We start from the raw sequence: 16,490 nt of genomic DNA on the forward strand, positions 1-16,490 counted from the left end.
GCCACTCTATGATGACTAAGTATTCAACTTTGTGGACCTATGGGGGCCATTCTTATTCAAACTACCACAGTAAGAGATCCTGTCTTAAGGAAATGTGTGATAGAACAGAACACCAGATGTCCTCCTAGATCCCAAGAGCGTGCATGTACATGCACCTATACACAAGTACACACACACAAATTCTCCTTCATGTCTGACAATAGACTTGGTGGCTATGGTAGTTTTCATTTTCCTGCAACATATTTTTGGAAGATTTATTTTTTTAATCGTGTACTCATGTGTGGGTGCCTGCAGAGGCATTCAATTCTCCTGGAGCTGGAGTTTCAGGCAATTGAAACCAAACTCTGCAAAATCAGTACATATTCTTTCTTAACCATTGAGCCATCTGCCCAGCTCCAGTATTTTTACTTTCTGCAATATTTTTGGTTTTGTTGGAGAGACTGAGGAAGACTCACAGTCCTTATTTGTCACAGTTTTCCTCTGGCTGCTCTATTGTATTCTGTTTTCTTTTCCCGTCGTGTGTCTGCTGTGTGGTGCTAGGGATAGAACACAGGGCTTTACACTTACCATACAAGTACCTCGCCAACTGCACCCAAGTCTAGCTCTGCTGGGTATAATACTCATGTTTGGCCAGGGTTTCTACCCCACCTGAGAACTCAGATCACATCTCTTTCTCCCCTGTAGTATAATGTTCCTGCTGGAACTTCTGCTTTTATCCCATTGACTTAATACTTGCCTTATTTTAACGATTTTACTTCGAGTTTTTTTTTTAACTTTCCTTGAGTTTTGAGAATTGATTTTAATATTCCTTAGAGAGATGCTTTTTAAATAAAATATTTTAGAATTACTCTGAACTTTCTGGATGTGAAGAACAGTATCATGTAGCTGGGTCTGCTGTGAACTCCTGAACCTCTTGCCCTTAACCTCAACAATTACCTGGCCAATTGTAACATTTTTATCACTTATTTTGTTTGCTAGATTTTTCTTATGCTTTTCCCCTTATGTTCTGAAATCTCATAAAATTAATATGACCTGCTTAATGGAATTCAGTTAGTGTCAACATCTTTTTACTTCTTGAAACCTGGCTAGATTATTGCAAAAGACCTATCCTCAGGCCCAGAAATTCTTCTAGATGCTCAGTTCTACTGTTGAGATTCTCAACAAACTAGAAACTTAACTTCATTCATTTTTTTTTACCTTCAGGATTTTTTTTAGTGTTTCCAGTGTATATCTCTTCAATAATTTAATTTTTAGTAATTAATTCTCCCATATCTTTACTTAATGATTTTCACAGTTATACCTTGAGTTATCTTCCTAAGTTTATTTGTCTGTTATTACTTAGTATTGTACAAGGTCTTTTGGAAAAACTCATTCTCTTGAGAGGTTTTTGCCAACTAATTAATTAATTCATTTCCTTTGTACTCTACTACATGATTACTATGTTCCTTTGGAAGCCCATACTACATTTTTCTTTTTCATGCTTCTTTATGCTAATATTTGTGAATCTGCTGAGTTAGTTCCCTGTGCCAGTTTGTGTGGTGACTTTAGTAGTAAGAGACTTTCCTATTATTTTGATTGGATATGGCATGCTGATTTGTGTTCCTAGTGAGACAAGTTTCTATGGATGTATTCAGCTTTTTCAGTTACAATCAACACTAGCAATATCTGCAAGTTTCTGTAGACTGCAGTGGCTGTGGGATTATACTGCCAGCCAGAAAGTAGTTCCCTTAGATTGGGCCCAGCTACAAATGTGATATGCTTGTACATTCTCATTCAAACTCCACACTAAATGAGCAGCTTTTTCTAGAGTTGTGATGATTAAGTGTAAGTTAGAAAATGGTTTGCTTTTCTTTTTTGTCCCTATTTTTGTCAAATCATTTCTTTTAAAAAATTTTTTCAAAAATGCTTTGTTGTCACAAAATTCAGAATCTAGCTTCAGCCTTTTTTTTTTTTTGTAACCTGAAGGACATTTATCATTCCTGAACTACATCAAAAATGATTATCCTGTTTCTTATTTCACATTTGTTTTTGACTCCAAAAAAAAAATGCTTTGGTGTTTTTTATATGAAAATCGCTAATAGGTTTAGTTGAAAGGTTTTGGTGGTACTTTTAAATGTGTTTTCATAATATTGAATAACTATTAAAGATTGAATTAGGCCAACTGAACCGAATTAGGACAATAAGTTCCATTTCTGAATTGCAGAAATATTTTTAAATGTTTTTCTTTTATTTCAGGCCTTTTTATGGTTATCATGAGAAGGAAAGACACTTTATGAAGATCTATCTTTACAACCCTGCAATGGTGAAAAGGTACAGAGATAAATGAGACCAAAATACCAATGACCATGACTTAAATGTTTTAGTGAGAACAAGAAAATGATAGAAGAAGGGCTGTGTAATTTTAACACCGTTACAGTTAAGAACATAAAATGTCCACACATATGAGTAGAAAAGGTCCCATTGCTTAGGTTGTATGAAGGATATTTCAAAGGTAGGTCCTTTTTATGGCGCCTGTCTACTTCTTTCTGTCTCAGATGTAGTGTGTTTGTTGAATTTTGTAAGGAGAGATGACAACTGTGTGATGTAATGTTGGTGCCCTGTTGACCAGTCCATATGTTCAAAACTGAAAAGGAGATAGCCCTTTGATTTCAAAGTAATTTAAGACTTGTGAAAGACTACAGTGAGCAGGCTTCTTGTTGGTTCCTTAGTAGTTGCTTCATATTTTGAATTTTTTGTTTTTGTTTTGCCTTTAATTAGTCTACTGCATCTAATTTATTTTCCCAGTTATTCTAGAACCCATGTTATTGAAAGCAGGAATGAAACAAACACATATATTTCATTGTAAATTCACAAGGTTTTTAAATGTACATGACAACAAAATATAAATGGCCTTTGGGTGAGTACTTAATGTTCTTATTCAGGAGAGCTTCTCAGTTAATATTACTGAGTTCCAAAAGTTAGTCATTTGGTAAGAGATAATTTGAATGATTCTTTATCTACAGTGAGTTAAGGAACTGTAAGAGATGCGAGAACCAAAGACTTGAAGTTTGCTTTGAATTAAACTGATTGAGCACCTTACCAAATTTTAGATAGATAGATGGATGGATGAATAGATAGATAGATAGATAGCCCTAATCCCAATAGTTATTTTCTTTTATATACAAGTAAAATAGTTTTTTTTTTTTTTGGTTTTTCGAGACAGGGTTTCTCTGTGGTTTTGGAGCCTGTCCCATAATTTTTGTACAGCACACCCCTGACCTGATACAAAATAGCTTCTATTAAGCACTAAAGTAATTGTATAGAGTTCTGCCAAGAAAGGACTTTGTATCAGTTCTCCTCTGTTCACTTTTCTTGTAACCATGGAGTACAAAAGAACACTTCTTGGGATTCTTACTATCTTTTACATACCCAGTGGTAAGAAAGTAAACATGAGTCATTTTTCCTTTTCAAAAATAAGTTATCACAGTGTTATAATCCTTCAAATTTATTTATTGTGTGGTACTTGTGTGAGCATGTGAGTGTGTGTGAGCGTGCACCGTGAGCATAGGCTACCTGAGGAGGGCAGAAGAGGGTGTTTGATTTCCTGGAACTGGAGTTACAGGTAGTTTGTTGTAAGTTACTTGTTGTGAGTGCTAAATTTTTTCTTTAAAAAAATTGGGAAAAAAAGAACTTGTTGACTTTTAGTTACTTTTGGAAGGGCTGGTACATCCAACTCCATCTTGGTGATTTGAGACAGGGTCTTGTCCGAAAGCCTAGACTGGCCACAAACATATCCTCCTGCTTCAGCTTGCCATGTGCTGGGATTGCAAGCAGTCACTGATATGCCCAGTGTGTATTTCTGTAAGTTGTTAAAAATGGTTTAAAATTTTTCTCCTTTTAATACATGAATTGTTTTTTTTAATTGAGAAAATTTCATTTTCTTTTCTTTAAAACTTTGATTTAAACTTTTAACTTCAAATTAAATACAAATTTCTGGAAATATTTAAATGAAAATTTTGTGTATTTTTTTGTTTTCTGTATATATGTAGTTATTGCTTCATTTGATATTTTAAAGAACATAATCCTATAACTTTATTTTTTTAATCTAGAATATGTGAACTTTTGCAAAGTGGAGCCATAATGAATAAATTTTATCAGCCTCATGAAGCGCATATTCCCTACCTCCTACAGCTCTTCATTGACTACAATCTTTATGGGATGAATTTAATAAATCTGGCTGCTGTCAAGTTCCGAAAAGCAAGAAGGAAAGGTAGGTTAATTTTCCAGTTCAGATTAAGGCTTTGAAACAGGTGCTATGTAATCAATGACTTACAAAATAGTATATATTGAGAAGTTATTGCTGAGTGGCTAATGAAGAAAACTAAATGCTCAGAATGGGGTTTGAGACTACCAGGAAAAACTTTTGAGAGGACGTTTTCTGGAGCTGGATAGATGGTTCAGTAGGTAAGAGCACTGGCTGCTCTCCCAGAGAATCCCATTTTGATTCCAGCATCCACATGATGACTCAGAACTATGTTTAATTCTAGTCCAAGGGATTCAATGTTATTTTCAGGCACCAAGCACACAAGTGACAAATAGAAATACTTGCAGGCAATAGACATAAAAATAAATAAATCTTTAAAGTAGTACAAAAGACAATAGTTTACTGAAATATTCACATGCTATATAATTCACCTACTCCTAAGGAGACAGCTTGAAGATTTTTCACCTATTTGGAGCTATGAGACATTGAAATAGATTTAAATATTTTAGTCACCTTGAAGGAAACCTTTTTATACTTTAGGACTCTAATCTGCAAGCTTCCCAGACCTACGACTGCTAAGTAATCAATAATAAACTTTGTTTCTGTATATCTTCTATATTTAGTATTAGTAGATTTGTACAGTATGTTGAACCATAATTTTCATACTTACTATAATATTCTTAAGGTTAATCCTTGTGTTTTGTATTAGTCCTTCATTCCTATTAGTGACACAGTAATAATCAGTTGTGGTTTTTTTTTTTTTAATTTTTTTATTTCTCGAGACAGGGTTTCTCCGTAGCTTTTGGTTCCTGTCCTGGAACTAGCTCTTGTAGACCAGGCTGGCCTCGAACTCACAGAGATCCGCCTGCCTCTGCCTCCCGAGTGCTGGGATTAAAGGAATCTGTTGTGTTTATAACCTGCATTTTTTGTTTTCATCAGCTGATGGTCATTTGGAAATCTTTCCTTTTCTGATTCTTGTTAACAATGCTATTTTGACACTTCTGTACATTTTTTTTCTTTTGAGCATATATACCTTGGAGTAGAATTTTTAGGTTCAGTGGTCTAGCTTATAAGAGAGGGAGAGGGAAAGAGAGAAGGAAGGAGGGAGGATGCACACATGTGTATGCACATTGATGCACATACTCTTGTGTAGATAAACACTTTATCTATTGTGTAATCTCTTCTTCCTTTCTATTTCTTTTAGAACAAAATGAAATGGACATTTTTCTTTTGGCCAATATGTTCTTCCTGGTGGCCATATTTTCTTCCTTTATTCCCATAGTTCTTCACCCAGGAGTCAGCATTTTTGTCTCTAAGTTTACTAACTGTTCTCCTCCTTTGGTTTAATTTCTTCTACTATTCCCAAACCTTAACGGGCTATAGTTTGAGAACAGTCTCTTTAAAAAAAAAAAATCATTTAAATGTTGGGCAATATTCAAACAATAGCAAATACACTAAAGAATATGCAAATCATTTAAATGTTGGGCAGTATTCAAACAATAGTAAATACACTAAAGAATATGCAAATAATAAAAAGTGCAGACCAAAAGAGGTAATGTAGTAAGGATGACTTTCACTTTGTTTACCATGGGAAATTCAGAATCTTCTTTGAGTCAATCATACTGCTGTAAGAGATACCCAAGTCCAGGTCTACCTGGCAGGTGGAAATTCCAGAATAAGGTAGACTCACTCCTACATTTACCCTTAAGTTGAACACAGGTGAAGAACTTGGACACTCTCAAGACATTCAGTACAGTTAGGATATCTTGGGACTAAAACATTCTCATATATGGAATGTGATCTAAGGTGGTACTAATCTGGTAATATTTAGATTTAGTTAAAGAAAGTTCAAATCCTCCCTAGAGCATACTCTCTTAATATTCAAGTATATGTTCAGTACACAATGTACTAGAATATATTAGAATTAGTCTTGTAAGTCAAACCTTGTAAACACACCCCAAATCAGCAAAGAACTCAGTTGGTGTCATCATTGGTGGCTACTGAAAGATTAATCATTTGTAATCTTTATCAAGTAAGGATGCTGTGTGCAGAGTCCTACTATACAATGTTATATTCACTAATACTTTTAAAAATTATTTTAGGCTCTCCAACTGTTAATATCCTTATGTGAAACAGTTTAGATGCAGCAAAACTCCTTTTAGAAAGAAAATACTTTATAGTGACAACATATACTTCATACTACATTTATTTAAATGCATAGAGATTAATAATGCCGTGAACCTAGTTCATTACTCCCCTTCAAAGACCAAAATAATTCTTTTATTTATAAATTATTATACTAGCTAATAATAACCTCAAGTTTTAATGATATTAAAACTTTTCATCTTCTCACTGAATTAGAATAATATAAAATCTCTCATATGCAGCCAAATTTTCTGAGTGAATAGTTCTCCTTAGGTCCTAAGAATCACTAAGAAAAAAGTCATATAAAGAAGGTTGAGATAGACTTGACTGCCTATTAGCTTCTTTGTAAAAGGATAGCAATATGAAGCCCAGGAGAAAGTCCACATTTGAAACAGCTCACATATAGTCTCCTTAACTTTGACAGTGATACTGTGGTACTTCGGTAGAGAAATAGCTTGCATATAGCCACCTTAACTTTGACAGTGGAGAAAGCATTTTCATTTCAAAGATTACTTCTAGAATTGTTGGATATATACATGTCAGGACTGGCACATATAGTTTATTGGCTTATAGTGTGTGTGTGTGTGTGTTTGTGCATGTGCATGCATGTGCTGTTCCCTCCTTTTCTCCCCTATATATGTATGCGTGTCTGAAAATTGAATCCAGAAGTCTGTGCATCCTACCACTAAGCCACATCCCACTTTGCTTTACTCAGGTTTACTGCAAGAACATCAAGTGCTCTTAACCATCGAGATATCTCTCAAGCCTCAAGATACAAACACACACACACACACACACACACACGTACGCATGTATGCATGTATTTTATGCTATTTTGAATGGAATTATTTACCTAATTTCTTAATCAGCATGTTTGTTGTTCCTATATAGGAGGGCAACTGATTTTTGTGTGTTTATTTTTATATTCTGCTACTTTGCTGACTGCATAGCAGCTGTGTGAGGTTTTTGTTGGAGTTTCTTGGGTCTTATATGCATAGAATCACAGCATCTGAAAGTAAGGGTACCTTGACTTCTTCCTTGCCTATTTGTATCGCTTTTATCTCCATGACTTGTCTATTGCTGTAGCGAAAACTTGAATAGGAATGGAGATGGTAGACATTTTTGTCTCTTCCTGATTTTATTTGAAATTCTTTTGAGTTTTTCTTCATTTAGTAAGATGTTGGCTTTGGGCTTGCTTTATTATGTTGAGATATTTCTCCTGCCTTCTTTGATTCTCTAGGACTTTTATCATGAAGGGATGTTGAATTTTATCAGCAGCTTTTCTGCATTTAATGAGATGATCGTATGGTTTCTGTCCTGTCATGTATTTATGTGACAGATTCAGATTACTGATACATTAGTATCTCTGGGATGAAATTAGCTTGATCATGATGGACAGTATTTTGGATGTGTTTTTCAATTTGGTTTGCTGGTATTTTATTGAGAACTTTTGTGGCCTTGTCAATCAGAGATACTAGCATATAATTTTCTTTTTTAATGGGCTTTTGTATAGTTTTTGCTATCAGGTTGATCTCAGCTTTGTGAAAAGTATTTGGGAATGTTCCTTCATTTTTTTTGTGAAATAATTTGAAGTATATTGGTGTTCTTCTTTGAAGGTGTGATAGAATTCTCTGCTGAATCCATCTAGCCCTGGGGTTATTTTTAGTTGGGAGATTTTTAACTACTACTTTTATTTCAATTGTATTTCATAGGTCTATTTAAATTGTTTAGTTAATCTTGATTTAGCTTTGGTAGGCCATCTATACCTAGAAATTCATCTATTTCTTTTAGATTTTCTAGTTTAATGGAACATAGATTATAAAGTAATTCTCAAGTCTTTATGATTCTCTGAATTTCTTGAATGTCTATTGTAATGTCTTTATTTAGAGTCTCAGTTTTATTGGTTTGGATCATCTCTCTTCGGTTAATTTAACTAAAGGTTTATCAATTGTAGATGGAAGTTTTCTATCTCAGAGTCACTTGGTGCCAAATACCCAGCAGCCACGTCCCAAATTACCACACAGAAGCTTAATATTACTTATAAATGCTTGATCAATGCTCAGGCTTATTATTTTCAGGCTTGTATTTTAAGCTAATCCATATTCATTATTTACATTCTGCCACATGGTGGTACCCTTGCTCAGCATGGCATATTTATCTTGCTCTCTCTGCGCCTGGCCTGCATCCCTGACTCCACCCACCCTTCTTTCCATCATCCTAAATTTGGTTGCCCAGCCTATACTTCCTACGTGGCTACTGGCCAGTCAACATTTTATTAAACCAATTCAAGTGACAAATCTTTATAGTGTATAAGAGGTTTGTTCTACTGCAATCTTGTTAATCTTTTTTAAAGAATTATTAACTTCATTTTATTGATCTTTATATTTTTCATTAATTTCAACCCTTATTTGATTATTTCTGCCTGTCTACTTTTGGGAGGTGTTTTTGTTTTAGTTTTTCCAAGGCCTTTAGGTGCATCATTAACTTATTAATTAAAGATCTCTCAAATTGACTGAACTGACAACCAGGAAACCTGCATGGGACCTACCTAGACACTCTGCATATATGTTACAGTTGTGTAGCTTGGTCCTCGTGTGGGGCTAACAGTGGGAACAGGGGCTGTCTCTGACTCTTTTACTGGCTTTTGGGACCCTACTTCCATACTGGGTTGCCTAGCCTCATCATAATACATGGGGGAAGTGCTTAGTCTTACTGCAACTTGATATGCCATGTTTTGTTGATACTCCTGGGAGATCTGCCCTTTCCTAAACAGAAATGGAGAAAGAGTGGATTGGGGTTGGGGGTAGGCACTTAGTACTGTAAACTTTCCTTTACTGTGTCTCATAGATTTTGGAATGTTGTGCTTTCATTTTCATTCATTTCTAGGAGTTTAAAAATTTCCTATTTAGTTTTATCCTTCACCCAGTTGCTATTCAACAGTCTGCTGTTATCCATTTGTGTGTTTTCTGTTGTTTCTATTGTTGTTGGTAATCTACTATAATTCTGTTGTGGTCAGATAAAATGTAGGTCAGATGTTTATTGAAATTTGTTTTGTGTTCTGCTAATAATGTTTATTCTTTAGGGATTGGGTGGAAAACCTTATAGATATCTTTTAGATCATTTGGTTTTCTATATCATTAACTCAGGGTTCTCTGCTTATTTTATTTCCAGATGATCTGTATGTTGGTAAGAGGAGGGTGTTAAAAATCACCCATGGTAAGAGGAGGGTGTTAAAAATCACCCACTATTACTGTGTTGAGGTTATTTATTTTTACCAGTGTTTTCTTTATGACATTAAGTGTCCCTGTGTTTAGGAGTATAATATTCTGCTGGTGGTTTTTTTCCTTTAATGAGTATGAAGTGTCCCTTCTTATATATTCCAACTAATTTTGGTTTGAAGTCTAATTTTATCAGATACTAAAATACCTACTCCTGTCTTATTTCTATTTGTTTACAATATTTTTTCCCACCATTTTCCTCCTATGGTTGTAGCGTGATTTCTAATTGGTCTTAATAATAAAAGCCCAGAGTCAGATATTAGGGGATGAAATCTGAAAAATCAGAGAAGCAGAGCAGCCAGCCATTAGTTCTTATCTCTACTGAATCCTCGGACCAAAAGGGCGATCCTATCTCTATGAATCCTCATACTGAATGTGCTCCTTATATTCCTCTCTCCCCCAGCCATATCCATTCCCATCTCCACTTTCATAGTGTTGGGATTAAAGGCATGTGACCCCCAAGTACTGGGAATAAAGATATGAACCATCACTGCCAGGCTCAGTTTCTCTTTGAGACTGGATCAATTTAGTGTAGCCCAAGGTGGCCTTGAACTAACAGAGATCCATCTGCCTCTGCTGTGAGGTGTGTGTGTCTTCCTGGCCACTATGGCTAACTAGTGGCTTGCTCTAGACTCCGATTCTCAGGCACAAACAAAGTATCACCACAGAAGGTGATGTCTATCTTTATTGGTGAGGTGTGTTTCTTTGAAGCAGCAAAAGATAGATCCTGTTTTCTAATCCAGTCTGTTAGTCTGTGTCTTTTTACTGGGGAATTAAGACCTTTAATAGTCAGACTTGCTATTGAAAGGTATATATTAATTCTTGTCATTTTGCTGATTTTTGTGGCGTTTTCTCAGATCTCTTTGATTTAGCAATTTGAACTCTAAAAAGTACATTTCTTTATTTTTAATGAGATGTTAATTATATTTACCTGAACATTTAGGTATATACTTTTATTATACTGTGTCATTTTGTAATTGTTCATTACTCTAATTCATTGTGAACACTTTCTCATACTCTTAGTTTGGAATTACTGCATTCAGCTGTGCATATGTAATCCTGCATATCAGTGAATCTTTAAGATACAATGTTTAGGTACTCTGCATGATTTGTAAATTATTTTACAAAGAGAACTATTTTGTACAAATTATAACCTTCCTGATATATGCAGAGTCTTCCAGGTCTGTAAATTTGAGACTATTCTCGTCTACAAAATGAGTTCTAGGTCAACCACAGCTATGTTATGAGATGCTGTCTCCAATAATAAATAAATAGGTAGATGAATTTATTGGATAAAATAAAAAGTTTGAAAGTATGATTTATTTAAATTTGCCTTTTTTCTAGGTGATACATCACATGCAACTGGATCATTAAAGGAGCAGTTATCAGGAAATTCTGCTGCGGGTAGTTTGTTTAGGTGGGAAGAAGATGAAATACCAAGGTTAGCCAATGATGTCAAAGAAGGGAAAGTTTATGTGTGTTCTGACTATGATCACTTACTGTTGGTTATTATAATTAAAACTTAGCCTTTTACTACATTGGGTCTTTTAAACATTTATTGTAAAAGCAAGTCTCAGAATTGGTATATAACATGAGTTCACAGGTTAAAGAACACCTCACGGTGGTGGGAGCAGCAAAATGGCTGCCAAATCTGATGATCTGAGTTTGATCCCTGAACCTACATGGTAGGAGAGAACAGATTCCTACAGATTGTCATCTGACCTCTCCATGTGATGACATACACACCTGCACAATATAAAACACACAATGTAAAATTCACTGTCACTTTATAAATAAAATAAATAAAAAACAGATCATGGAAACATGCATAGTTATTACCTAATTAATAAACGGAATCTGATGTAAGTTGTTATATTTCTTGTCAGTATTAGTCTTCATCATGCAGTCTAAATTGAGGTCTTCTAAGTTATTAAGTTAAAAACTCAGTTATTATAAAATGGCAATTTAAAATTGAAGTGACATGTATTTAAATTAAATAACCCTTTAGATTCTAAATATTGAGGAGCTATGGAAATAAAGACATAACAAAGTACAACTTGTTTCTTTTACTGTTTTGCTGATTATACTTAAAGTTATAGCAAATTCCAAATGCTTAGATTTTCCTACCATAAAGCAGACATGTCATCACTACCCTTCTAAGTTATTAGTCAGTAGCTTTTCTGTATAAAGTTAAGGGATTTCTTTTTTTGTCCTACATAATATCGGTCAAGCTTTCTTGAGCCTCTTATTGGTCACTGTGTTACTGGCAACATGGTTATAGTTTTCCTCTTTTTAACTGCATGTGTGTCACTCAGTTTTCAAAAGGTTTTAAACTTTCATTTTATTTTTATCTGTTGTGTATATGAACACATGCACAGAGATCAGAGGACAATCTGTGGGAGTCAGTTTTCTCTTTTTACCATATAAGTCCTGGGTATAAAACTCAGGTCATCAGGTTTGTTAGTAAGTGTTTTTTTTTACCCAGTGAGTTATCTTGCTAGCCTTGTTTTATTCTTTTAAATTTATGTTTATTGTTATTATTTGGTTTTTCAAGACAGGGTTTCTTTGTAGCTTTGGATCCTCTCCTGGAACTAGCTCTTATAGACCAGGCTGGCCTCGAACTCACAGAGATCCGCCTGCCTCTGCCTCCCAAGTGCTGGGATTAAAGGTGTGCGCCACCACCACCAGGGACGTTTATTATTTTGAACTATATTTATTAATTTATTTAATATGGTGTTATGTGTGTGTACATGCACAGACATGCATGCATGTATATGTGTTATTGCAGAAGTGTAGGGGTCATAAGACAAATCTCAAGTTGGTTCTTTCGTTCTACCATGTGAGATTTTGGGGTCAAATTTAGGTCTTTAGACCTGCCTGCAAGCACCCTTCAGAACCATCTCCCTAACTCACTGATCTTCGTGAGATTGTTTTTTGCTGTTTCTGGTTTTTTTGTTTGTTTGTTTGTTTTTGGTTTTTTGTGTTTTTTGGTATGTATTTGTTTGTTTATATATGTGAATGGAGTCCAGAGGTCATGGTCGGGTATCTTCTGTAGTTACTTTCCACCTTATTTCTTTGAAGTTTTTCACTGAACCTGGAACACTTGAGTAGAATAGCATTCCTAGGGAACTTCCTCTCTACTTTCTTAGGGATAGAATTACAGAGTAGGGGTGTTAGACCCAGTTTTTTACATGGATATTGGAGAACTGACTGTCATTTTCATGTTTGTATGGCAAAAAGTTTACTGACTGAGCTATTTCCCAGCTGATTTTTTTTTCTTTTCTTGGTAGCAGATTTGTCTATTTATGAGTGTGAAGAATTGGGTGGGCCGCTAGTATTCATAGACTTTATTTTTTACTCTATATTAAGAAAACAATGAATAGAGAGGCCATTCTACTTTGCGAATTGTTTTTTTTTTTTTCTGAAAGGTAAAGGAATGTTGTGATAAGTTAACTTTACTATGCCTTTCTGTAGGAATAGTGCAAAGGTAGGTATGTGTGTGTTTTAACAAATTACTTTCTGTTTTGTAGTGTGAGGGTAATGATCAGGGCCAGACCTCAGGCATCCCAGGCAGGCTTTCTGTCATTGAGCTATACCAACAGCCATGACAAATTAATAATGTCTTATGTCCCACCTTAGGAAAAGAAAATAGAAAATGAAAGTTTCCTAATGTTTTTCTTAAAACATTTAAAATAGGGGCTAGAGAGATGGCTTAGTGGTTTAGAGACTGGCTGCTCTTTTAGAGGTCCTGAGTTTAATTCCCACCCACCACATGATGGCTCACAACCATCTGTAATGAGATCTGATGCCCTCGTCTGGTCTGCAGGCTTATGTGCGGACAGAACACTGTATACATAATAAGTAAGTCTTTAAAATGAAAAAAAAAACATTAGAATAACATCCAATATAATGTTAATAAAACCTGCATCCCCTACTTTCAGGTAGAGTTATTGATCTTTCATTCTTCATTTAGAATCTGTTCTCTCATGAGATCTTGCATTTGGAACAGGCAAACTAGGACCTGTACCAGATTTTTGTGCATTCTGAGAGGAATGGACAGTTCCACGGTGTCTTCCTAATTTTCTTTTTAGTGGGTCTGAAGGTCAAAAAAATCTCAAACTAACCCATGTTTTCAAGTCAAAGGCATTAGTGAAAACTTTTGTTGTAGTTCTTATAAAATTAAACTGTTGTCACCTTTGCTAGCAATAACTCACTGTTGAACATTCATGTGGTTATCACTTCAGTAGTTGTGAAAAGTTTTAAAGCATCGCCAGGTCAAGAAATAGCTGAGGACAAGAAGAATAGTGAATTGGTCCAAAAGTGAATTGGTGTGCTTACCTTCCCTTATCTGAAAAATCATGCAGGGGGAAAATACTTCTATGCAACTTACTTTATATATTTATGATTTTTCATGAATTTTTATGTTGTCCCTCTGTTGTCTTAACTGTTTTCTTTAACCAGAACAGTATACTGAATATTAATATTCCTTATGTATAAAATATTCAGAATATATAGACTGTATTTTAAATGTTATTAGTAGGTTGTCCTTACAGTTTTTCTTATCCTGTTATTAATTTATTACATATACATAGTATCATGAATAATTATGAATTCATTTATTAACCTCAGGTTTTCTCATTACTACTAAAACACAAATTCCTGCATAAGAAATCTCAGATCCCCAGCAGCAACAACAACAATTTGGGGAGTTTGTGCTGGCACAGTTACTGTATTTATTGATATCATTTCTTTACAGCTCTTTATTACTGGAAGGTGTTGAACCTCTGAGTACATGTGAATTAGAAGTGGATGCTGTAGCTGCTGACATCTTAAATAGGCTGGACATTGAGGGTATGCACACAATTTTTCTTAATATGTATTTTTATTTGTAAAACATAATGACAAAAGTAGGGTAGAAGCATTATTGGAGAAGTATGATATTATAGAAGAAGAAAACAAAATATTTCAAGTGTGCTCTTTGTTTCTGATGGGAGGGTATGTTGGCCAGCTTTGTGTTGCATTGAGAAAAATACCTGGGGAAACCATCTTGGATGGAGGGGGGAGGACCTTGAACTTTCCACAGGGCAGGGAACCCTGACTGCTCTTCGGACTGGAGAGGGAGGAGGAGAAGAGTGGGAGGAGGGGGAGGGAAATGGTAGGCTGGGAGGAGGCGGGAATTTGTTTTTTTTTTTCTTTCAATAAAAACAAAATTAAATTGAAAAAAAAAAAAAGAAAGACTTCCTTAGGTGTCTCAGTTTCAGAGGTTTCTGTCCATGGTCATTTGGCGCCATCATTTCCAGGCATAAGGCAGGAGGTCATGATGAGCAAAGTTATTCACCTCATGTAAGCCAGGACTCAGACAGAAAGGGACCAAGACAAGATAAATACAGTAGCACTTCCACTCCTCATGACCTACTTCTTCCAGTTGTGCCCATTCTAAATTGAATGGATCCTTCCATTGATTAACTTACTGCCCTCGTAATCCAGTCACTTCTGAAGTGTAGCCGCCAGCCTGGGGCCAAGTGTTCAACACATGGCTCTTGAGAAAGCATTTTATATTTAATCACAATGGGTAGTCATTTTGCTCTTGTATATTTCCGTCTGCTTGACTTTATTTACCCAGATAGGAAACTAAGTGACACTAAATGACGTTAGCCAGTGTAAAATAATTTCATATACTCTGCCCTTTGATTGTTTTATACACAGGCTAGATGTCATGGAGAGAAGTTTTAGATTTATCTCTCATCACATCTTTGAATTTTATTTATTTGGTATTTTATTTTTTTTCCCAGTCATTATAGGACAAAAAGCTAGAAAGGAAGCAACATGATAAATTTCGAGTTGGGATAATTTGTCCTTTATACCATATATAGTAAATGTTTCTCTTAAAAGATAATATTGTTGGGCGTGGTAGTGTATGTCTTTAATCCTAGCACTCAGGAGACGTAGGCAGGCAGATCTCTATGGGTCCCAGGCAGGCCTGAGTAATATAATGAGTTCCAGGCCAGTATGAGTATCCCTGTGTATCCCCATCCCACAAAGGTATTTATTAAAGCTTAGGGGATTTATAGAAAGAATTTTTCACTTTGACCCTTGTAGTATTGTGATTGCAGCTCAAATTGGTGGAAACCCTGGGCTCCAGGCCATATGGGAAGATGAAAAGCAACGGCGAAGAAACAGAAATGAAAGTTCTCAAATTAGCCAGCCTGAATCACAAGGTATATGCCTGATAATGCTTTAATGACTTAAGGAAATATTTTTAGTAGAAAAATATAGTCATTGAATTTTCTCTTAGCACTAGATTTTATTTCTTAAATTACCTTTAATTTTTCTGTACTTCTTACCATCATTGCTGTACAACCAATAAATCTTTATAACTATCTCCAAATGTCATTTTATTGTTACCTCTTTGTGTGTTTTTGGGTTTTGTGTACCTTACCTTTTTGCTACACTTGTTGTTCTGTGTTCATCCTCTAGTATATTCTTCTCTCCTTTATTTCCAAATAAGATACTGAAATCCATGGGTCTCAGCTTAGAAACACCATTGATTTGTTCTACTTTGAAAGTGTCAGCCATGAAATATTGTCCTCACTGTTTTCTGAAACTGTCATATAAACCCTCACCTTAATTTAAGAAAAATATTCATTTATTATTAAATGTTGCTATATTCTGAAAGAAGTTGAGAGTTCACATGCCACAGAATACAGCAAAGCTTTAAAAATAAAGTGTTAAGGACCACTCAGAAAACAAATATTGTAGTAAGTCTCTACTGAAGTCCAATTAAAGTTTTTAAATTTACTGTTATATCTGGAGTGCCAAAAATG

General features: G+C 35.0%; 1 protein-coding gene across 3 annotated transcripts in view; it reads left to right on the forward strand.

The window, feature by feature from the left end:
- Positions 1 to 16,490, forward strand: part of Rev3l (REV3 like, DNA directed polymerase zeta catalytic subunit) — a 141,374-nt gene that overhangs the window by 53,856 nt on the left and 71,028 nt on the right. For all 3 annotated transcript variants that reach the window (XM_041654071.1, XM_041654072.1, XM_041654073.1), the window contains 5 exons: positions 2,236 to 2,310; positions 4,089 to 4,249; positions 11,011 to 11,107; positions 14,423 to 14,517; positions 15,780 to 15,884. In XM_041654071.1, the coding sequence (XP_041510005.1) occupies positions 2,236 to 2,310; positions 4,089 to 4,249; positions 11,011 to 11,107; positions 14,423 to 14,517; positions 15,780 to 15,884 (533 nt within the window). The remainder of the gene's footprint in view (positions 1 to 2,235; positions 2,311 to 4,088; positions 4,250 to 11,010; positions 11,108 to 14,422; positions 14,518 to 15,779; positions 15,885 to 16,490) is intronic.

Source organism: Microtus oregoni, unplaced genomic scaffold (assembly GCF_018167655.1).
Source record: "Microtus oregoni isolate MIOR12 unplaced genomic scaffold, Mior012 000006F_ref0000085, whole genome shotgun sequence".
NCBI classification, from domain to species: domain Eukaryota; kingdom Metazoa; phylum Chordata; class Mammalia; order Rodentia; family Cricetidae; genus Microtus; species Microtus oregoni.